Here is a 25,597-nt window from a genome sequence, read left to right on the forward strand (position 1 = left end):
ACATGAAGATGGCACCCAAATTAGTAACCATATGAAACAACAACTAAATGGTCTAGATACTTAAACAATGATTTCGTGTTTTAAATCAGTACTAAAGGTGAATGTTGAACGTAAAAAGATTGCAAAAATACAAAATCAGAGAGTCAAACTGGTATCACAGCAAATGTTTGTTAGATTTTCATCTTTAACAATATTAAGGCACACAATAACAAGTAATATTCGTTAAGAATTCAGATTAGTGTTGGTAACTATTATGTATGCAATAAGCTACAGTTATCATATTTAAGTTATGCACGAAAAATATTCAATTTTAACCATTTTTGATAAATTATTTTCTTCACAATATTTTCCTGTTTACAACAAAACTCCATGTTTTACAGGAATCGCTGAAGTTATATAAATAGATAAAGCCAGGACACAAATGTTTGTGATGATTTCCCAGTACAAATTTAAAAAAATACATTTATTTTCAAACCGATGATTTAATGGAAAGGAAAGACACCGTTGCCGTGTATGTCCATAATATCATGTATTTTTTCTTCTTCTAAAAGTGGTTACTAACAAAGAAAACTTGTATAAATATCTTCTATTAGCTTTTAACTGAATTTCATAACCTTTTCAAAAACAATTGTAACTATAAAATATATGACAATGCAAATAACGATTTCATACTAAAATTATATAAATACTACTTTTCACTATTCGACCATATATATAATATATGTTATTCTTCTATTATAAAAATGATAAATTTAAAATTCAACAATGAATATTCAACAATAAGTACACAACTAATGAATTACAAACATTACCCAATATTAAAAAAAGAACAATGAAAGAAACAATGATTAATCATCAAAATACCCTATTTCGCGTATCAAAAATAAACTAACAGAACTAGCCAAGGAATTTGTTTTTGTCCCGGCTGATAAAGCTGCTAATAATATCATTATTGTTTGACGTAAATTTTATATAGAGGTTCTGCAAAAGGAAATCACGAATTCACCAACATTCCAACTGACTTCATTTTCAGAAAACGACATCTGTAACAAACATAAACTTTTAGCTACTTCTTTACAAGCAGAACCAAACACAATGAAAGATCCAACTATGTACTGGCTTCCGAAGCTGCACAAAAAACCTTACAAATATAGATTTATTTCATCTTCCAGCCATTGTTCAACTACTAAATTGTCTGTTTTACTTACTAGTACACTTGGTACAATAAAAAACCTGATAATAAATTGTTCAAATAAGGCCTTTGAAAATAGTGGAATTAATTACTTTTGGAGTGTCAAAAACTCGTTGGAAGTACTTGATAAATTGCATGCATATATTGGTGATTTAGAATCTGTTCAAAGTTTTGATTTTTCTACCCTATATACCACTTTGCCTCATATTCTTATTAAGAAAAAATTCACATCCCTAATTAACTGGGCATTTAAAAAGTCGGAATGCGAGTACATATGTTCAAACTCTTTTAGATCATTTTTTAGTAGCAATAAACAAAAGAACTATGTCAATTGGACATGCTTTGATACTATTTATGCACTTGAATTTTTACTTGATAACATTTTTGTTCGCTTTGGAGATTCCGTATATCGTCAAGTTATTGGAATTCCAATGGGGACTAACTGTGCACCACTTATTGCGGACTTGTTTTTGTATTGTTATGAGTTACAATTTATGACTAAAATTAGCAAAGACCCATCAAAACAACATTTGATACAAAAATTTAACAATACTTTTAGATATTTGGATGATATATTGGCTCTAAATAATGACGACTTCAGTATGTATACTAAAGAAATTTATCCTGTAGAACTTACTTTAAATAAAGCTAACGATAACAATGACCACTGCCCTTTCCTCGATCTTGATATCTATATCATAAACGGGAAGCTTAATACAAAAATTTATGATAAAAGAGATGATTTTTCATTTCCTATTGTTAATTATCCATTTTTAGATGGTGACGTTCCCTTGTCACCATCTTATGGTGTTTATATATCTCAACTTGTACGATTCGCTCGTGTATGTAACAATGTATTAGATTTTAGCGAGAGAAATTTATGTATTACTGAAAAATTATTACACCAGGGTTTTCGATATCACAAACTGGTCAAAACATTTACTAAATTTTATCACCGGTATAAGGAAATAATTCGTAAATATAACTCAACATGCAGACATCTTATACGTTCAGGTATTTCACATCCAAAATTTTATGGAAATATTCTTTATAAAGCACAAAAATGTCAGTATTCTCCTCAGAAACTAACAAAACCTTTAAATAGACTTATTAAAAGGGGATATAGTTACGATACTGTTGTCAGGTCATTAAAGATTGCATATTTTGGCTTTAACATTGATTCACTGATAGGGTCTTTGCATCGGAACTAAACACATTTATTTCTAAAAAAACAGTTGTTGGCATGACACGGGTTATGTTCTTCTCATATATTTTATGATAGTATGATACTAAACCCCTAACGGGAGGGATTGTACCTGATATTCATATGATGAAGACATAATCTTTCAATCAGTTTAATTGAGGTCTGGAGCTGGCATGTCAGTTAACTGCTAGTAGTCTGTTGTTATTTATGTATTATTGTCATTTTATTTATTTTCTTTTGTTACATCTTTTGACATCAGACTCGGACTTCTCTTGAACTGAATTTTAATGTGCGTATTGTTATTCTTTTACTTTTCTACATTGGCTAGAGGTATAGGGGGAGGGTTGAGATCTCATAAACATGTTTAACCCCGCCGCAATTTTGCGCCTGTCCCAAGTCAGGAGCCTCTGGCCTTTGTTAGTCTTGTATGATTTTAAATTTTAGTTTCTTGTGTATAATTCGGAGTTTAGTATGACGTCCATTATCACTGTACTATTATGCATATTTTAGGGGCCAGCTGAAGGACACCTACGGGTGCGGGAATTCTCGCTACATTGAAGACCCATTGGTTGCCTTCGGCTGTTGTTTGCTCTATGGTCGGGTGGTTGTCGCTTTGACATATTCACCATTTCCTTTCTCAATTTTACAATATTGATAAAGATCAAATAGTTATCAAAGGTACCATAAAATTATCAAAATATATTCAGGCACATTTGAGATCTATGTACAAAAATTAAATTGAGCACTTTGTGTGAATGTTTCTCCGAACTTTCAAATATAATTATGCATATATTTGTATAAAAAAGTGATCAAACTTTAAAATGGGACCACGTCTGTTGGGACATTATTAAACTTTTGATACATTAGTAATGTATACTTATCTACATTTAAATGATTACAAAAAAGCATTGCTACAGCAACCCAACAACAAAAGTTTACTTATATTTGAATATCAGTATTTTTTTAAAGATGGGCGAGCACCCACGAATATTTCAAGCTCTAAATAGCACCGAATGTAACAATCAAATGGATTCAAATTCAATTTTTTTTGAACTCGTACACAAAAATAAAAAAAAATCAACCAATGAAAATGCTGGATTTCATGTTTCGAGCATGAATTTTGTGCTCTGAGCACTATGCAAAGTTTTATGACTTCAACCTCTGATATTAACCCCATTTATTAGAAAGAGACTTGAGTGACAGCAGGTACAGATCAGGTATAACTAATAATAGTAAGTTAAAACTCACTCTCGACATATTTACCATAACTTAATATTGTTAGTTGATTAAAAGGCTTTATACCCCTAACATCAAAACTTGTATGTGACATCACAAAAATTATATACACATTTAGATACATAAAACAAAAAAAAATACATAACCGATAATATCATGAGCAATTTATGATTGTTTGTTTTCTTTCTTCGAGATAATTTTAGATTGTATCTGATAAAAAGCAGTCGACGATGGTCTTTCTTTTACAACATATTTCCAATAACCGTTTTGACTGTCCAGAAAGAATGACTGTTGTTAGTGTTTGCTTGGTTACAGAACAAGATTGTACCTCACAAGATTTTTTATGTTTCTAAATTGTTACTGTGAAATTACTTTCGTAAATAATGGCATATTTGTTATTCATGTATTTGACATGTTCAATTTGTTTAGTTAAATATGTTAATTTTACCCATTATATATAAATTAAAATACTTTTAAACGATACTTCCTAGAAGGAAACCGGAAGTACTTGTTCTCAACAAGTACTCAACATAAGCCTTTTGTTTAAATAACTGATTTACAAAACATAAAAAAACCAATTCATCATACAGGAAGTTTCTATTGCTAAATTCATACTTTTTTTAAATCATAAAAACATCACTTTAAATGTTTCCTTATTGCTGACAACATACCTGCATTATTTTTCAAACGATATAGAAAATGATATAAAATATTACAAACAATTACATAGTTGAAAAATGATAAAAACTGTAAAAATACTGCTTGATTTACAGCTAGCTTTTATATTGCTTTGTAATTACACGGACGTTTTGAAGGACGGAAAGGTCTCTAACATCTTTTTTTCAAAGAATGTTTCCATTTCAACTCCAGCTTTATATATATCACTATTTTTCTACAAAAGAAAAAATAGATGAATAACAGATAACTTATTCATTTTCTATTAGCAAGCATATGGCATGTTTATGCAAATGACCAAAACACACGCCAGTTCAGATATAACTTAATCAAGGGCAGGTACAAGATTAAACAATTTAAGAACCATGTCATCATAGATTATACGTACTACATGGTAATATATTTCATTGAATGTATGGCTTATTAACTATTTTGATTCTGTTTTGATTCCAGCATCGTTCACATTACAATCCTGGTATATTTGATGCTTTTATAGCGTGATGTAATTCATAAAAGCTTTTAGACTTTATCGTATCTGAGGTTATAAATGCAACTGATGAGATTAATCTCAATCAATGCATAGTCCAGTCCTTTTTAAGCATTCTTTGGTTTTCCAATTTTCGAACATTTTACCAACTTGCTCCACTACCCAGGATAAAGTGTGTAATATAAGACCTAAAAATGAAGATAGAATTTCGAATAAAATTTATTGATCATGTCAGTTCTTTTTTAAAGTATTACCTCATGGTACTGGTAGCAGTTACTAAAAACTAATTTCATGTCATCGACAAATTCCTCCACCTGACTATAGAAACCATTACGTAACTTGTGAGCAACCATGTCATAGCACATTCCTCTCTTTATAGTCTTATAGTAGTCAGGTACCTTCAAGTTAGATATAACACATACTAAGTACTTTAATTCATTATCTTGCAATAGAACAAGACGCCCAGCTAGATGTATGTTCATCTTCAACAATGGATACTCTCTGACATTACAGACTAGGTAATAATATTCATGACGAAAACACTTTTTTTTTAATTTTGTATTGCCTAGGTTTTTTCAGTTTAAAGGGGTTTTTTCTGTTTTGTTTAGTTATGCATCTATTACTAAGGATTGAGGAACTACTAATGAGGGTCTCCACGGTCGGCTTAGTGTTTGGTTGAAACATGAATGGTGAAAAAAATCGGTATTTTAAGAAAATAATTCGGATAAAGTGTAAAATGACCAACCTTTGACTTCAACATTAGCCAATCATATGAACGCAGTTTTCATTTTACTTACTTATATCACACCGCCTAATGTGATACGAGAAATATCTCTTCATGGGGGAGAAAAGATAACTTACTACGGCAATAAAAGAAATTTATTTTTGTTATTGAACGAATGCTACACTTTACATGCATATATAGTCCAAAGTCAAGAACCTCTGGCCTTTGATAGTCTTGTAAGATTTTTAATTTTAGTTTCTTGTGTATAATTCGGAGTTTAGTATGACGTCCATTATCACTGTACTAGTATACATATTTTTTAAGGGGCCAGCTGAAGGACGCTTACGGGTGCGGGAGTTTCTCGCTACATTGAAGACCCATTGGTGGCCTTCGGCTGTTGTCTGCTCTATGGTCGGGTTGTTGTCGCTTTGACACATTCCCTATTTCCTTTCTCATTTTATATTCCTCTTTCAGAAACACATTAATAAACTAAAAGTCTTATACAGAACCAATGCAATTAAAATTATCAAACATAGGTCGGTATAAGTTGACCAAGTAAAGAACACTTAAGAAAATAAGAAAATAGTAGTGCATTTTACAATCAAACTTAAAAACTAGAGACTGACCTACAACATTTAATATTTCTTAAAAAAAAGTTGAAATCCGATGCTCCGAAAGAGTAATATGTATGTTTGTTTGCGAAAGGAAAAACTCACCAGATATATTCTACTGAACAAATATTACAGAGGGGGAAAGGAGGGGTCCTGATCCCGAAATCCCGGGCTTAAAAACCCGAAATCCCGAAATCCCGAATTTGAATAAAGTAAATCCCGACGTCCCGAAATCCGAAGAAAAGAATTCCCGGATCTCGAAAGGATCAATCCCGAAATCCCGAGCTTAAAAATACCCGATCCCGGAATCCCGATAAAGGTCCTATCTCCCCTCATTACAACAGACAAATTGAACACTATTTTATCATAAATTATAATAAATAAGAATAATTTTAAAATGATCTAAAGAAAACAGTTCATTTGCATATTATTCAGAGAATCAGAACGACTAAAACAGATTATCATTTTACGTAAAATTATTACAAAAGATCAGCCCAATTTTGAGATCAGAACTTAATTTAACTATGTTGACCTTTCAAATATTTGAGAATTTTTGTTTTTTATGTTGTGTAGGTTTTTTTTTCTTCATTTTTTTTTTCAATCAATAACCTTGCGAATGATAATTTTTGTTTGCCTAAAGCAAATGGTTTAAATGAGAATTTTTTTTTAAATACAAGCTGTTTGCAAACAAAAGGACTAACATATAACCAATCAATGTCACATGTTCAGAGAAGACAACAAGATAAAGTCGTTATTCATATGCATTTTCATCAATACGATAAAAATATAATCCAAAATATAAAGTAAACTGAAAAATTGTTAAATGATCCGTTGATTTCAATCCAAATATCATCATCGAAACATGATGACATTTTTATTATATACAACCTTGTGACAGAAAGTAACATCTGCTTATAGAAAGTATGAATATGTTGTTTTCCGAGGTATGGAGTTATGTATAACACTGAAAACTTCAATCTTTTTATAAATTAGAATTTCAGCGTAAATATACATATACTGTGTTAGCTTATGGTTGCAATGGTAAAAACTGATGCTTGTGATTTGTTCTTATATGGATTTGTTTCTAGAAACAAATAGTTGGTTTTAACTTTTATTGAATATGTATTTAAGATTGCTCCATTTTGGTTTTCCCCTTTGAAATGATTCGCACGCACGTAGGACTCGAAATAAATATTTGAACGTTTCATACACAATACCTGGCTTTGAAGGCATTAAACTTTGCTCAGTGCTCGGAGCACAAGAAATCCAGCAATTTGATTGGTTACTTTTAGAGTATGAGTACAAAAAACTGACTCGAAAGTTTTATGACTTCAAGGCCTGGGGAAACGAGAGCACTATATACATAAACTTACATCTTTAGATTTTACCTCCTCACGGAAAGGTTCACTAAGCTTGTGGTTATAAACTTTGTCTAACACAGTAAAACATTCCTGCAAGTAAAAGGTAAATATTTTGTTCTACTAGTATATAATTAGATACCAGGCTGAAACTTCTCTATTGGCACTCTAAACTCGAGTAATACCGGTCTATAAATATAATCCGTGAGATCATTGCTCTCGAAATATCTCGAACATATTCAGCGTTCATTACGCAGAACCGCTTTTTAGCTAAATTTAATAATCAACATACTGAGTAGAAGTAGAAGGTCTGCTTTATCTGCACCCGGTAAACATTTTCAGTTAGTAAGAACAAAAACTGGTCAGTTTTTGTCAGACAGTTTACCTACATTTACTTTACATCAATCGACAAAATACGCATCTTTCGGCTTAGAATTGGTAGCGTTAGTGTTATTTCTACCAAGGAGTCGATACCTTTGAAGGAGGACTGTTAGTCCCCGATGGTTATCACATGTCTAAATTTCATTAGATGCGAATGTAGTGTATTACTTAAATGGATCAGACGTGTATCTGATATTCCCTACAGAAGCCTGATTTTACACTACTACTAAAATGGATCAGATGTGTATCTGATATTCCATACTGAAGCCTGATTTTACACTACTACTAAAATGAATCAGATGTGTATCTGATATTCCCTACTGAAGCCTGATTTTACACTACTACTTAAATGGATCAGATGTGTATCTGATATTCCCTACTGAAGCCTGATTTTACACTACTACTAAAATAGATCAGATGTGTATCTGATATTCCCTACTGAAGCCTGATTTTACACTACTACTAAAATGGATCAGATGTGTATCTGATATTCCCTACTGAAGCCTGATTTTACACTACTACTTAAATGGATCAGATGTGTATCTGATATTCCCTACTGAAGCCTGATTTTACACTACTACTAAAATAGATCAGATGTGTATCTGATATTCCCTACTGAAGCCTGATTTTACACTACTACTAAAATAGATCAGATGTGTATCTGATATTCCCTACTGAAGCCTGATTTTACACTACTACTAAAATGGATCAGATGTGTATCTGATATTCCCTACTGAAGCCTGATTTTACACTTCTACTAAAATGGATCAGATGTGTATCTGATATTCCCTACTGAAGCCTGATTTTACACTACTACTAAAATGGATCAGATGTGTATCTGATATTCCCTACTGAAGCCTGATTTTACACTACTACTAAAATGGATCAGACGTGTATCTAATATTCCCTACTGAAGCCTGATTTTACACTACTACTTAAATGGATCAGAGTGTATCTGATATTCCCTTTTGAAGCCTGATGTCACACTACTACTAAAATGGATTAGATGTGTATCTGATATTCCCTACTGAAGCCTGATTTTACACTACTACTAAAATGGATCAGATTTGTATCTGATATTCCCTACTGAAGCTGGATTTTGCAAGTTTTAGAGACTTTATGAATATCTCATTTTTCAATTACAATTAAATGAAATACAGATACATGTGTATAAATGTTTTCCAATATAAACCCAGAATGTGTGGAGGTATTCTTGAAGTCGAAGAAAAATGCTTATGTTACTATTGAAATCTCATCTTATTATAATTGTACTAAGTCCCTCTTTCTAAAAGTGGACTAGAGTAAGTAAATTTTACCTGTACACAAACAAGTCCTCTCTTTCTTTGAGGAGGTATGACTTCTCGTTCTGATGTTATGAGATCAATTCCTTTTTTCTTTGATAAACACTGTGTTTGTAACCCATTCTTGCAAGACTGTTCTTTAGTTCTGACTTCTGCACAGATTGAGGGCAAATCATTCTCTAGTAACTGCTCTGTGTTATCTGTTTCTTCACAGCTTGACAAAAATGCACTGTTAATAGCATGGTTCTTTACGATACTATCTATACACTTTGACGACAAGCCATTCATGGAATAACTTGATTGCAACTCATGCTCATCGACTTGTTCATTAACACTGCTTCCTGCAGCCGTCAAATATTCCTGAGGTGAGTATATTTGTGATTTCTTGCTTTTAAGACAAATTTTATTCCATCTCTTCCTTAGTTTAACTTTTTGTTTTGGTTCTAAGTAACTAAAATCGGTAACCGTTTTAGCGTCATCGTCGTCATCATCGGCATCATTATCTTTCCGATCGTTACAAGTCAGAGGCACCACCTCTAGAAAATAAAGTATATTCAAATCAAATATGATGTTTTATGAAAATATCTTATTTAAGTCAATTTTGTATTTTGTATTGTAAACAAGAAGTTGAATTAACGAAAATAACATGAACAAATGTGAAATTATAAGAGATCAGGCAAGTAGAGAAAACCTCCATCTTTAAAAGATAACTATTTGTCATGTAATGTTTAGTTGTTGTATATCAATTTAGTTACACATAATTACTAAAATATAAAACATAAATATGAATCAAGTGTATTCATAGTAGCTAGTAGTAGTCTGTTGTTATTTATGTATTATTGTCATTTTGTTTATTTTCTTTGGTTACATCTTCTGACATCAGACTCGGACTTCTCTTGAACTGAATTTTAATGTGCGTATTGTTATGCGTTTACTTTTCTACATTGGCTAGAGGTATAGGGGGAGGGTTGAGATCTCACAAACATGTTTAACCCCGCCGCATTTTTGCGCCTGTCCCAAGTCAGTCTTGTATTATTTTAATTTTAGTTTCTTGTGTACAATTTGGAAATTAGTATGGCGTTCATTATCACTGAACTAGTATATATTTTTTTAGGGGCCAGTTGAAGGACGCCTCCGGGTGCGGGAATTTCTCGCTACATTGAAGACCTGTTGGTGACCTTCTGCTGTTGTTTTTTTCTATGGTCGGGTTGTTGTCTCTTTGGCACATTCCCCATTTCCATTCTCAATTTTATTCAAAATATTAGTAAATTTGTTTTTGCTCTGTGTTTTTTATTTTTAAAAATGACACAGAACACAAACAACTCACACATGTATGGATATTAGTAGAAACAAATAGCCAGTGGTCCTAAAAATTGGTGAGAGATACTAGATATTTTTACTAGATTTCAATTGATATTTTGCTTCGATTTTTTTTATTGGTTTTAAGATGTTTAAGCTAAGCTAATTCAACCAATCTAATAAGATCCCATTAGCACAATGATTGAGCAGACAGAGGCAGATATGCGATGACAAGCACGAAAACAACATTGAAAAATTGAGTTTAAAAATTGAAAAGCGCTTCGAACGTACACATAGTGTTATTCCCATTTAATATATACCTACACACAGAGTAAAGTAATTTGTAAACTTTCGAATGATTTGACATGAGAAAGCGTTTGAAATTCCATAGCTAAGAATCATATTATAGTGCTTTCACTATCAAAATTTTTGCTTATGCACGAGAGAAAAGAGAAATCGTATATCTGTAATTTGCATAAGTTGTCTTTCTCTTATATTGTTTTTTGTTTTGTTTTGTGCAAAGTAAAAATAACAAACATATCGAACTCTTTATGATAATTCAAAACAGACCCTTATCAAATAAATGCACATCATTATCACCGACTTCATGTAGACATTACATTATTGCCAATGACATCAATCAAAAGAGACAAAAGGACGAGTCTCTTTTTAATGTTCACTGGTTTGTCCAGCAGTAGGAATAAAAAATAAAAAAAAGAATAAAGTAATGAAGAATAGAACACAAATAACAACATTAAAAAAGTGCAACATTGAGGATTATGTACCAGTCAATGGTAAACATATAGAAATTTTATAGAAAATCCACAGCCTTTCCCCTTGTTCTCTCATATTTGGCAATTCGGTGATTGATAGATAGAAGATTACTTCATGCAGTGCTAGCAATGAGTTCCTAAGAAATTATAGATTTAGATATTGGTGTAAACAAATATAAATATGGACCAATACAAGTACACCTTTTAGGGTGTGCACGACTTAAGTGACTTAGCACGCGGTTTTTATGGATTTAAATGTTTTTTATGACTTTTTGTAAACCATTAACTCTAGCACATCATAGAAAAACAAGTGAGTAATCTATGTTTACAATTTTATAACAAAAATCTCTGTATTAAAGTCTGTGGATTTTCTACAAAAATATTTTGCCACAAAATCTCACTTTTCTATTACTAGTACATGCTACGAAACAATAAATAATAATGCGTTTCACGAAGTTTACCCTTGGTCCATCTCTATTAATTATTTTTGCTGTTTTGATATTATTGCAGTTTAAAAATACCGTAATTCACACGACTACAGAAATAGTCATAAACCTTAAACCGCGTAAAATTTCTAAATTTCTTTGTGGGTATTCATATCAACTTTGGGATAACAGCAGTAAGCAACAAAAACTGTTCAATATGTTCCGTGTGATTCAAGATATTTCAATTACACATTTTATATGTTGTCCAATTAAACCAAATCACCCTTTTAATGTTCAATAGTTTGTCCAGCATAAGAGAGAATGAAAAAAAGTATAGAGTAAAGAACAAAAGAACAAAAATCACAACATTTAAAAAAAAGTGAAAAAATTTAACCTCGTAAAATTTTCTGAATTTCTTTGTGGGTATTCATATCAACTCTGTGACATCTTTTAGCAATGTGCATGTTGTTTTTCCACTTCTTAGAAGGAAGACTTAAAGACGGTAGATCATCGCCTGATTCAGTATGAAATCGAATTGGTGAAAACAAAATGCTGGTATCTGCTTTAAAAACAAAATTATACTTATGAGTGGGACTAACATTTCATAAGATCCCGTGTTTCCTTTTTTACCATGATTTCGAGACGCATTTTAAAAAATAGTTTGGGATGTGTATCAAGTTTTATATTTCCAGACGAATTAGAAATATTTTCGCTCCTTTATTAATAGTAAGACCGATAAAAAATTCGAACTGCTATTATAAATTTTGATTGCGCTAAAATAAGTTAAAATATATTTTTAAAACATGTTGTGTTATGTTTGATTGCGATGGTTTCATGTTATTGAAGCAGTATTTCACTAAATGCATAAATATTATATATTGCAATGTTGTTAATTTTGATTAACAGAACTATAATAAACTTGTGATGAGTTTGAATATTAACAATGCAATGAGAATTACCATGTTATAGAAGCATGAAAGAAATCAACCAAAAGATGTTTAAAAACATATGAAACATGTTAGGCGTATCGAAGGTGTCATCAATGATTAATTAATTGCAACTTATATAACCATATTTTCATTTAAAATTATATGCCTATGATGCTCTTTGTTATACTGATAATTATACTTTGTAAGATTGATTTTTCATTAAATGATATAACTGTTATATTATGGTGCCTTTATGAAAAAGATATTAAACATTGATATAAGCTATTGGTTTTGGAATTAATTGCTTATTACTATGATTATAAACAACCCAATGTTTTTTTTAGAAAGACTAAGGTACTTTCCATTTCATTTTTTTTTAAAACAGTTAAAATTTTCGATTATTGTATTTGTGTTTTATTACCTGGTTTTTCTTCTTCTTCGTCACTTGTATCTAACGGCTGGACATTATAAATATCTGACAGCTTTGACCATTTTCCAATCCTAGATATATCCTCCTCCTGATTCGTCGATGTATATCGTGAATGTTCGGTGGTCTGTTTTAAATTCACGTTCATGGTATCATCTGCATTGTCTTGTGATTTATTTGATTCGTTAGGTTTTTCATTCGGTGCTTGTTTTGGACGACTGTTTCGACTTTCTTCTTTCCTATCATGAAATACTCTTTGAACAGTACGTTCGCAAACTAGATTTTCTAATTGCGTGCTTGCTTCTTCATTTTCAATAGTCATTCTAGATTTTGAATTTAAAAGGCTTTCATATTGGCTCTGTAATTTGTGCTTTTGATTGCCTTTGCTTTCATGTTGGCTCTGTGATTTGTGCTTTTGTTTGCCTTGGCTTTCATTTAGACACACTTCCTTCACTTTATTACGTATCTTAATTTTTTTGGTAGGGCTACCCTGACTTGATGGAATACGCTCTGAAGATGACCGTTTTGTCGACTTATGCATTTTCAGTTTTTGTGTAGCATTTTGTCTGGAGTATTTTCTGTCTTTGTCTTTGGAAGATAACTGAAGCTTTATGTGTTTATCTTCCCTCTTACTCTTTTTTGTAGCATAATCATGTCGTTGTTTAATATTGGCCATGTCTTCAATGTTCTCTTGTATTTGGCTTTTTTTAGTTTTTCCATTTGAATCGTCATCATGACCATCATTTGATAAAGTTTGCTCTTTTTTGTCATTATTATTGTCATTTTTATCAATATCCTTTATTTTCTGAGTATTAAGAGATAATAGTTCTCTCGTACAAGAAAGGGTGCGTTTTAACTGAGATTTACCGAATGATTGTGCAGGACTATCGCTGTCATTTAGGAATGACTGTGAAATCACTTTGCCAGGTTTAGCGGTTGTTTGGTTACATAATTTCTCGCGCAAACTTGTCACGAGCCCCTTTACAAAACTTTGACTCTGACATTTTGGTAAGTCACTGCCTATATTTTTTTCAAAAGACATCTTCAACTTTTCAAAATGATCTTGAGGACAAGGAGCCTGCTTGACTGGTGAACACGTGACCATTTCTTTGTTATTTGTATGTTTTGTTTTCTTTTTATGTTTTCTTGTTTTGTGTCTTTGTTCAACTATTGCATTGGCATCCTTTTTATTTGCTACCAAATTTGCATAAGTTTTATTTATGGCGTCATCACTTTTGCACTTTTCATATGTGCTACTTTTGTTAAAACTATATACGTCTGTTACTGAATTATGATTTTGTCTTTTACAAGCACTAGTTTTATCAGTTATATAACTCTCAGAAAATGTGTTACTATCTCTATTCATTCTCTTCTTTTCTTTTGAACATTTTGCATTTTCCAAAGGAAGCGAGCCATCGCCTTTATCAGATGCTTTCCCTTTTTCAGACTTCTTTCTTGAATTGGAATAATCAAGCCTAGATATTTCTTCTTCAAAAGATAACTTTCCGTGTGAACGAATAGTAGATATTGGTTTCCGAGGCAATGTATTATTTCGTTTATAGTTCTTAGCATGTGATGTATCATTTTCCTTATTACCGACAATTTTTTTCTCTTCTTTCAACACTTCGTACTGAACACTCAATTTATCATTATACACCAGATCTTCATTTTCCTTGGAAGAAATATCGGAGTCGGAAATGTTTTCAGCTGATTTTTCTTTATCATTTATAGAATATATCTTTTCGTACTTTTTATCGGAATGCACATTGCTGTCGTTAACATTTTCAGGCTTCAACGTTTTATTCATAACCCTTCTAAGAAATAATTCCGGTACTAATTTTGGGTGAGCACGAGATTCTCTTTTTTCTGGTGAAGTTTTAAAACCACAATCGAGTTCGGGATATTTTCTTACAATTTCATATTCTGTTTTTGGACTTGAATTTTCTGGTAAGATATTTTCAACTGAACAGTTATTTAAAGAGTTAGAATTATCCACAGTATTTATAGAGTAGCTTTGACATATATTTTGCTCAATTTCGTGTTCTTTCCTATTAGATTTTTCGCAATTGTCGTGGCACATTTTTTTCGTTTCATGTTCTGATGCTGATCGTTCATTTGATTGATTGTCTGGACGACTATTCACGGTGTCGGGTCTTCCAGAAAATTTCATGGAAGTTATTGATGGTCCAACTTTCATATCATTTTCTAGTTTTGATTGAAATGACTTAGAATATTCATTGTCTTTATAACTATTTTCAAGGAATTTGCTAATCAAATTACTATCTGACGAACTTCTATTCAAGCACCTTTCATGTTTTGCCAGGTTAGCATGTTTATTGGTCTCTCTCCATATATCTGTATTTGATTTCTGTTGGTTACATATAGACCTTTTCCGATCATGTGAAACCAACTTTGTATGAGTGACAGGAGTTCTTGTTAAGACAACATGGCAACAGAACTGACTAGCTTCATTGTAGTTAAGTACTATAGAACTTGGAACTTTAATTCCATGAAACATATCCTTTGAACCTAATTCAAATAAATCTTTCTTCAATTTACGACAGGACTTTGAATTTCCGAAGTTTGATGACCTTGGTCGTCTTTTGCAATAGAAATCTCTTTTAGACTGTCGGCTTCTATGTCCTGTTGTCTCGCTAAGCCTTTTGATTTTCCGTTTTCTTTTATATTCAAAATATTCATTACGATATGTAAACATAGTCCTTTTATCTGGTTTTAGTTCTATTGTACTATCATTTTGTCCTTCACAAGTTAAATGTTCTGCCGCTTTCACATTATCTTTTGATGTTTCACAGCTTTTCTGGTTATTCAAAATGTCTACATTCGTTTCATCAGTTGTCAAATCAATATGATCGTTGTTTGTGTTTGTTAACGAAATTTTTGTTTCAATTGGCCTAACCCTAGTTTCGCCATTTATTAGAATAGAATGATCTTGAGTGTTTGAAAACGATATCGATGTTCCCTTTGGATTTTCTCTATCGACATATTCATTCTCTCTACTTTCAATTTCAGGATTTTGGTGCTTTTCAGATATATCTACCTCGTTGCTATTAAAACAATATAGTTTGTTGTTTTCATACGTTATCGTTCCATTTTTTGCACATTCAGATGATAGTTCACGCTGTTTCATTGTATTTCCTTGTTTTAATAAAATTTCAATATTGTCAGGAGATTTGTCATTCTGTAGTGTTGGAAAAAGTTTCTCGATTGCCATAGGTGATTCAATATGACTATTGTCTACAGATTCGCAATGTGGTAGTGTTGATGAATTATCTGTTGGAAAAGGTTTCTCGATTGCCATAGGTGATTCAATATGACTATTGTCTACAGATTCGCAATGTGGTAGTGTTGGTGAATTGTCTGTTGGAAAAGGATTCTCGATTGCCATAGGTGAATTAATATCACTATTGTCAACAGATTCGCAATTTGGTAGTGGTGGTGTGATATCTGAAGAAAGAGGTTTATCGATTGCTATAGGTGAATCGTTATCACTATTGTCAACACATTCGCTATTTTGTATTGTTGGTGAACTATCTGTAGGATGAGGTTTCTCTGTTACAACAGGCGAGTCATTATCACTACTGTCAACAGATTCTCTCTTTTGAAGAGTTGGTGAACTATCTGTAGGAAGAGGTTTCTCTGTTACAAAAGGCAAGTCATTATCCTTTATGTTAACAGATTCGCTCTTTTGTAGTGTTGGTGAACTATCTGATAGAAGAGGTTTCTCTATTACAAGAGGCGAGTCATTATCACTATTGTCAACATATTCGCTATTTTGTAGTCTTGGTGCATTATCTGTAGGAAGAGCTTTTTCTGTTCCTATATGTGAATCATTATCACTATTGTCGCTTGAAAGTTCAAAGAAAAGGTCGTCACTGATATTTGATGCCATGGTTGATGCGATAGATGCTTGCTTAAATAATATGGTTAGAGTATCGATAAACATATCCGGGTAAAACCCGAGTTGATTTTTTACTGTTTTACCAACCAATGATTTTAAACGGTCGAGTGCTACTTGTGATACTATCATACATGAACCACATAGCTGCAAAATATCCCAAATAACTTTACGAGAATGTGATAAAGGGAGCTCATCATTTGGTGCAGATTGAATTCGCTGATTGAAACATTGTAAATTTTTCTGTATTTGCATAATATTAGTTGAATCGACGGTTTGAGGTGGACTTTGACTAATTATTTCGATACTCTTATTCAAATGCTGAACAATGGTTTCCTCTAGCGACTTGAAACATTCATGATCTGATGAATGCTTGTCTATCTTTGCATCTAACAAATAACTAGTTTGTTCATTGGTTAAATTAGACTGCGCGGAAAGATTTTGAAGCACAATATCAGTTTTCAAAGGTTCTTCTTGATCGAGACATGTACGGTAAAAAGAGCTTTCCTCGGTTTCGATGCAGTCGAAAAACGAGTCATCCCCGACCTGGCCGTCAGTACAAACGTTTACTATTTCTGTCTGTAAAGACATCTTTCTAAGCCCATCAACCGGCTCTTCTGAAGGGTTTGTTTGTAAAAGAACTTCATAACCATTGTCTTCAACAACACATTCTGTTTTAGATTCGATTTTTTCGTTTTCATTGTTGCCTACATGTTCAACACCGTCAGCTGATTTTGGTGGATCACTGTGTGACCCGAGAAATGTTGAGACTGTATTGATGACACTATTGTTTTCTAACGATACGTTATCATTTTTTACTTCCGAACCAAATTCACTTGCTCTTATTTCGGTTGTTGTATCCAATGCTTTATTAGCTGACGAATGCTGGTGTTGAAATGAAATAAATTTGTTATTATCGTCTTTGTCGTCAATATTTTCAATAATATAATATTTGATATGGTTGTCTGATGGTTGTGAATCATCAATATTTAATTCGCCTGTATCAATCGCTTCATCCTTTTCCGTAACTGTATATTTTATAGCGGAATTTGATTCTATCACTGCCATCTCTACGTTTGAAGTATCAGCATTTTCCTCATTACTCTTGTCGGACTGTACAAAAATGTCAGAAACCGATTCGGCTATAGTTATTGGTACGTCGGACCATTCATTTACAGTTGAATTTAAAGATAGGGAGATTGAGTCACATAAAGGTACCGACTCCAGAAGCAACGATTCTTCTATAGTAACTGAATCTGACAACGTCTCATCGGGGGACGCAGAAATAGTTTCGTCAACAATAGTTGTTGGTTCTTTGTTTTCGTTCATTCGGTTTCCAGTTGGTACTGCTTCGGTAACGGATGAATCCACAACAATTTCCTTTCTCTTAGTTGACGAAGTTAAAACTTTCTGTGAACTATTTTTTTCGGAGACTTTTGTGCAATCATCTTTTAATGTTTCGTCGATCGATTCTACGGATTCTACAATCATAATGTCTGTTGTATTTGTTGACGTATTTAGCTGATTCTCTGGCTCCGTAATCAAGTGGTTCGTCTTATCAATTGCTATATCAACACTTTCTGACGTCGGATCGTTTTCTTGTGATGAGCTACCTCCAATACTTGCATCTAGAGTTAAATAATTTGAACCTTCAATAAGCTTTCCTTTACAATATCCAGTCTCTCTTATAGCGTAAGGTAAACATATTGAATCAGAATTATTTAACTGGTCGTTTGCTTGTAAATGCCCAACTGTCATCTGATGCTGAAATGTGGTTTCCTTGGAAACGTCTTCATCAGGGTCATTAGTTTCTCTCGTAACTGTATTTGGACTTTTTATTTCATGTTGAAACTTTTGAAGCATTCTTTGCTTGGGTGAAAGTTGTTTTTCGCATACCGTCTGATACATTATTGAAGGTACTGCTGATTTTCTGTATTCCAGATGACTCGACAAATTGTCATCTACGCCATTTTGCATCACTGCATCAACAGCATTGTCGCTAGTGTAAATTGCATTACTACCCTCACATATATTGTTTACATTATCCATCTGTTCCTTATTACATGAACTTTTTGTTCCTGAAAACATTTCATAATTTTTTATTTGATTTTTGTTTCTGTGTTTTCTTTCGTTTTCATTGCGCGTGTTTAAAGTCCATATTGCAGGATAATGAGGTGAATTTGTGGTGCATTTAGGTCCAATGTATGGTACCCTCCTTATTGAATTTTCTGTATTTTGCTTTACACATGTCATTAATTGTCCACCTTGAACTAATTGTCTATTCTTTTCTCTGCTAATTGTTTGGTTATGTGGCACCACATGTGTGTAGTCTTGAAATGCATATGGTCTATCAGGCAACCCAACTGAATTTAACACAATATGAGGGCCTAGCTTGTTTTGTGATAGTCTACTTTTGTTTAAAGTATTTACCTCGTTCTGATGAGTTTTTATTGCTGCATCAGTTAACCTTTTACAATCAACAGGTATTCGTCCAGTAAAGTTGTGAATCTTACTAGGATTTGGGTGCGCATGGTATTCACTTTGTATTGATAATGAATCGTTTCCATCTATTGTAGATAATTTTGAACGACGGTTTTCATCTTGTAACAACATTTTATTCTGCATACAACATAAGGCTTTTGAATATTCCACCAGGTAATCAGTATAAGACATATAAGGTGCAGTTTCATATTTTCTCTGGTAGTTTTGACACATGGCTGACATATCGCAGCGTTGTTGTTTTGCAGTTAGAAATTTCTGAGATTGATTACTATGTTGAATCGATTGGGGTCCACCTGCTTCCAAAATGTTTTGAGAATAATCACACTTATTATTCATGCTATATCCATGGTTAATAGAGCTTTCCACCAAACCAGCTTTGGAATTGTGATTTTGTCTTTGATCTAAAGATGAGTGTGCTGCAACTGGGTTGGTTTTATGACACGAATAACTGTTGTGAATCATATTGCCGCCCAGTGGTCGATTGAAGCCAACAGTATTGCCATGATAAGAATTGCTTTCAGCAAATGCATGAGATCGTATAGTATGTGCACCAGTGGGCCTCCAAAGTGATTGCTGTAAACCTGGGACACTCGATCCAGATAAAGTAGAAGCTGGACTTTCGCAGACAGGTTGTTCGTATAAATCATTAACGTAAACGCTTGTTTGAACCTTTGAACGACAATTGGCTTTAGGTTTTATTTTATCTGCTGGACGAGATTTTACAATATGATTTATTTTTTGTTTCGTCTCGTGATCTAAATTTTTAATCTCGTCTTTTGTGAAGTTCTGGTACGGACGTTGGTCATTTTTACTTGATTTTTCTATTGGGTCTTCGTGATGCATCTTTATACTTGCTGGTATGTTAACATATTCTTCTTATAAGTGTTCCATGTTTATCTAGGCATTCTTAACTGTAGAAAAATAAAATGATAATAATAATGACGATAATCAAAATAACAATAATAATAATAATAACAACAACAATAACAATAACAAAAATAAAATTAATAATTATTATACCTTACATATATACATATATATTCAATACAATTCTATTGGGTAAAACGTTATCACGTGACATGAAATAATTCAGATAATTATCGTTCAATTGCAAGGAAGGCCGAATAACCCTAAAAATATAGACCAGCAGTGAATAACCCTATCATTCACCGGAGAATAACCTTTTGAGTATCTTGACTTATACACGAGTTATATCCCATGAAAATGACGTCACATACGTAAATAAACGAAATAGCAACGTTCATGTTGCAGGAAGCAAATCAAGTGACGAAGAAAATAGAATAAACAAGCGTTTAGGAACTCATCTAGAATCGGCGATATCTCTTATAAACGGCTCTTTTCAGGGCAATCTTTATATTACAGAAAGAGCCTACCTTTGTTGTACATACACGAAGTGTCAATAGACACTAAATAGTTAGTGTTTTGAAATTTGTTTACAATATTTTACTTTTAATTGAAACTGTTCGTTCGGTATAATAAAACAATTATAGTCCAATGAGTCGGTGATTATCAAAAATTGTCAACCCGAGTAAGAGTTATTGCCCTCGGGCTCAAGCCATCGTGGAACAACCCTTACAAAAATTCTCTGAAACTGATATTATCAAGATGCTTGATTTCTTGATTGACAACATATTTGTTACGTTCGGAGGACGTGTTTTTCAACAGACTGTCGGCATTCCAATGGGAACAAACTGTGCCCCTCTACTCGCCGACTTGTTTCTTTATTATTATGAGGCTGACTTCATGCAGGAACTTCTTAGGAAGAAAGATAAGAAGTTAGCAATATCCTTTAACTCTACTTTCCGCTATATAGATGATGTTCTTTCACTAAACAATTCAAAATTTGGTGACTATGTGGAACGCATCTATCCAATCGAACTAGAGATAAAGGATACTACAGATACAGTTAAGTCGGCTTCATATCTTGACTTACATCTAGAAATTGACAATGAGGGTCGGTTGAAAACAAAACTTTACGACAAAAGAGATGATTTCAGCTTTCCAATTGTGAACTTTCCATTTCTAAGTAGCAACATTCCAGCAGCACCTGCATACGGGGTATATATCTCCCAATTGATACGATATTCCCGTGCTTGCATTTCCTATCATGATTTTCTTGATAGAGGTTTGCTGCTCACAAGGAAGCTATTAAACCAAGAGTTCCAAATGGTGAAGTTGAAATCATCCCTTCGTAAATTTTACGGACGCCATCACGAGTTGGTTGACCGTTATGGAATAACCGTTTCACAAATGATATCGGATATGTTCCTTACGTCGTAACTACAATCCCCTTCCCTTTCATGAATATGACCTACCGAATTAGACTATTTACCGGATTTGTAATCACTTAAGCAACACGACGGGTGCCACATGTGGAGCAGGATCTGCTTACCCTTCCGGAGCACCTGAGATCACCCCTAGTTTTTGGTGGGGTTCGTGTTGTTTATTCTTTAGTTTTCTATGTTGTGTCGTGTGTACTATTGTTTTTCTGTTTGTCTTTTTTATTTTTAGCCATGGCGTTGTCAGTTTGTTTTAGATTTATGAGTTTGACTGTCCCTTTGGTATCTTTCGTCCCTCTTTTACAATTATATTGACAATATTGGATAATCAACTCCTCAGCAGGCAATAATAATAATAATAACATTTTATCTAAAATAAATAACAATACTAAAGATAATATAACAAATAATTATAAAATAATCAATAAAAATATCAATAATAATAAAATTAATGGATGAAATCAATAACCCTAATGATAATAAACAAATATTTTAGAAATTAAGCAAATATTTACGAAATTGATGTAAACGCCTCATAACGTTAAGTTCACGGGATTAATGAACACTCACCAGAAATTATATGAAAGGGTTCCTGTGTTGAATAAAGTCAGGAAATTCGGCGGATGTTTGCCAATATTTTTTGTCGCGTAAATCAAATAGTATTTCTCGTTAACATTATAATTCATCTACATTTCAAAACCATATGGTTAAAATTAGTATAACCCAAGGCAATATGTTTTTGGATATAACAGCTTAATAAAACAAGGTAACTAACCTAAAGTTAATAGATATTGCATGAAGAGAAATATCTTATGTACATACACAATGATCTTTTAATTTTAATCTTTGAGCAAATCAATTACCTGAACTTCAAGGTTTTTGGGTATTTTTATTCATATTGCCGTTAGGAGCAATTGCTAAAGTCGACTATCTTGTTAAAAAGAATCAACGAATCAGGTGTATAAACATGAACTTTAACATTTGGTCAAGTATGAGGTAAGAACTTTTACGTGACCTTCGTTTATCAATTCGGTGATTTGTCATGTTAAGAAAAAAAGTCAATCCACTATCACTTGATACCTAATCACACGATACCTTATCAGCTAATTTTATAGGAGTAAAACGACGGGGTCACATGTGGAGCAGGATCTGTTACGACTTCCATAGCTCCTGATGTCAACTCTTGGTTTTGGTGTTATGCTCAGTCCTTAGTTTTCTATATTGTTTTTGTATAATGTTGTTCGTCTTTTCGTTGTTTTCCTGGGTTTTTTTGCCATGGTGTTGTCACATTATTTTTGACTTATGAGATTGGATATGTCTCTTTCGTATATTTCGCCTCTGATGTTAACTTATGATTTACAATCATAATATTTGAGATGCGTTATTTTTTTAATTTCAGGTTATATGGTGTTTTCTACAATTATTATTGTTATTATTTCAGTTCAGAAATACGAAATTGCAAAAAGTATAATTTGTTTCTTTTCAAATGGTCGTATATGAAATTTACACTTTATAAATCTTGTGCATATGACGAGCTGTTCGAAATTTTCCTTCGTAAGAAAAGCTTTTGGAAACATTAAAATAAACTCAATTAAAAACGAACCTCTTTAAAATGTCATGTGATAAGATTTACCAGTATCAACCAATGGACAATGATTATCAGAAACAAATTTTGCATGGTGGTTGGTGCATTTAAAGCAGGAGACACTTGCCCTATCAACGCTTCTGGTAATGATCCGTTTTGAGTAAATGTGATTCCATTAAATCTACTTTACCTTGAATTGTAGCTTCAAAATATTTCACTCTATTAAAACATCGGTTAACTGTTGCCTCTAGTATGCAAAAAGCATTCATAACCACAAGTCTTTTTACTGTTTAAGTTATTAGGAAACAAATATATATACATCCAAACTAACAACCCTTTACATTCGGGTAAACGTACTACAGTTAATATGTCCTTCCACCAACAAGCATGTTATCACATGTCTATAATTCTTGTTAATACACAAATAAACAATTGAATAAAAAGTGACAAATATATAAATTCCACAGAGGACATTTTTATGATAAGAAATAAGTTTTAATATATCAATATTTATTTGTTTTCGTTTAAATTATAAAAATTATATGATTTCTGTACTTTTAAACATTACTTCCTCATCCATGTCATCGTTGACTAAATAAATCATAACATTTTAACTGAGATAAAAATAGAAATTCACGGTTTTCCCTCTGACGTATACATAGTATACGATTTTTTGCATTTATCAATAGGGTTCGTGCACTGTTTCGTATTATTGAATATCTAATTTCTAAATTTTCTTTTGGAGACATTTACATGATATAATCTACTTTTGTTTGTTGTCTTTGTTTTACGGTTACTTTTTTCAAATGGTACCTATTGTCATGGACAATAATACGTAGAATAAATTTGATTTGCACACAACTGTCGTAGGTTTAAATACAATTCAATATCAGTATTGTCATTTAAATTCGACACGTTTTAGACAACAACAAAAAAAGTATTTTTAAAGTCATACAGACAAAAAAAAAAGACATATTTCAAATGTCTTATTATAATAATTAAAAAGTGTCTTTTTTTAACATAGGAACATAATTGTGTATTAACTTGCAATAGTTTTGACGTATATAAAAAAAAATAAACATACTGATCAATAAAATCCAGGAAACAATTACAAATAGTACAAAATGTGCCCTAAACATATTTCTAATTAACAAGCAAATAACTATTTATCAATTAAAATGATAAGTATAGATTTACCTCATGTGAAAGATGATCAACCTCCCGAGATCAACTTTGATCCAAATTAGATATAAAAATGTACGCTATTAGGCAAAACAAAAAATACTTCCTACATCAATTTTTAAACACTTCCCGTCATCATCCTAAAGTGTGTACAAACATGAACCGATAAACGTTTTAGAATAACATTTTATTCAAGGACACATGTACACACGTGTTCTAGTGACAAACACAACTAGAGATTATACATGTAATTCATTAATTTATTATATTGCTTGGATAGACATTACCTTAATATGTATATTTGGAATTCTACATTACTCGGTGTATGACATAAGGATATGCATTTTAATAGTTCTTTAATAAATATTGCTAGTCAATTTAAAAAAAAAAAACATTCTAGCTAACTTTATACAATTCATTTCACACATATTATGTCAGTTTAACCTGTAACTCTTGTGAAAATGCAGCTAAATTACAAACTGATGTAAGCAGAAAGTGTGGATTTGAAAACTAAAAAAAACCCACACAAACTGGAATAAATAAAGTAGCTAGATAGACAACTTTATCGCTTGAAGAAGATTGTTTGTACAATATTGGTTGAATTCTGCCGACAAGTCGTGTTTGAAGCAGTGTCGGATTTACGCGGATGACGAAACAAGACGACAGAAGTGTTCCATACGTGTCATTCTAGCTGAACGCTGTCAGATGACTACTCTATCAAATTAATAAATCTAATTGAAAATTTATATATCTTAGTAAATTCCAGTTATAAGGTTCATCTGTGGCAAAATATTATGATCTGGTTTAGCTTAATAAATAATTTACACATACGTTCTATTTTTGTATATAGGCATCCAAATTAGTTTTACACAAATACCCACGACCCAACTAATTTAGCAATAAACGTCATTGTGACAGTTCATATAAATTAATAAACGAAGAAAACCTTGAACAAAAGTTTTAAAACTTAATATCGAAATTAGTAGTAGATTATCACAACTAGTTTTATGCATCGTTTCACAACTCAAAGCGATTTTAACACCAGCTTCATACAAAGTTGTATGAATTAAAAGATGATTAAAGAATATAA

At 32.3% G+C, this 25,597-nt stretch overlaps 1 protein-coding gene across 5 annotated transcripts in view; it reads right to left on the reverse strand.

Annotated features, from left to right (window-relative positions):
* Nucleotides 1–3,438: 3,438 nt before the first annotated feature.
* LOC139512221 (fap1 adhesin-like) overlaps nt 3,439–25,597 on the reverse strand; it is a 33,887-nt gene continuing 11,728 nt past the window's right edge. The window contains exons 1-7 of one of the 5 annotated variants that reach the window (XM_071299665.1): nt 24,523–24,741; nt 13,017–20,351; nt 12,061–12,225; nt 9,185–9,705; nt 7,503–7,580; nt 5,049–5,192; nt 3,439–4,524 (exon numbers count right to left, since the gene is read on the reverse strand). In XM_071299665.1, the coding sequence (XP_071155766.1) occupies nt 4,429–4,524; nt 5,049–5,192; nt 7,503–7,580; nt 9,185–9,705; nt 12,061–12,225; nt 13,017–20,283 (8,271 nt within the window). In that variant the 5' untranslated portion in view covers nt 20,284–20,351; nt 24,523–24,741 and the 3' untranslated portion in view covers nt 3,439–4,428. Of the gene's footprint in view, nt 4,525–5,048; nt 5,193–7,502; nt 7,581–9,184; nt 9,706–12,060; nt 12,229–13,016; nt 20,352–23,515; nt 23,828–24,522; nt 24,742–25,597 lie in introns of those variants that run through there. The other 4 variants (XM_071299662.1, XM_071299664.1, XM_071299663.1 and 1 more) reach the window with 4 other exon arrangements.

Source organism: Mytilus edulis, chromosome 2 (assembly GCF_963676685.1).
Source record: "Mytilus edulis chromosome 2, xbMytEdul2.2, whole genome shotgun sequence".
Taxonomy (NCBI): domain Eukaryota; kingdom Metazoa; phylum Mollusca; class Bivalvia; order Mytilida; family Mytilidae; genus Mytilus; species Mytilus edulis.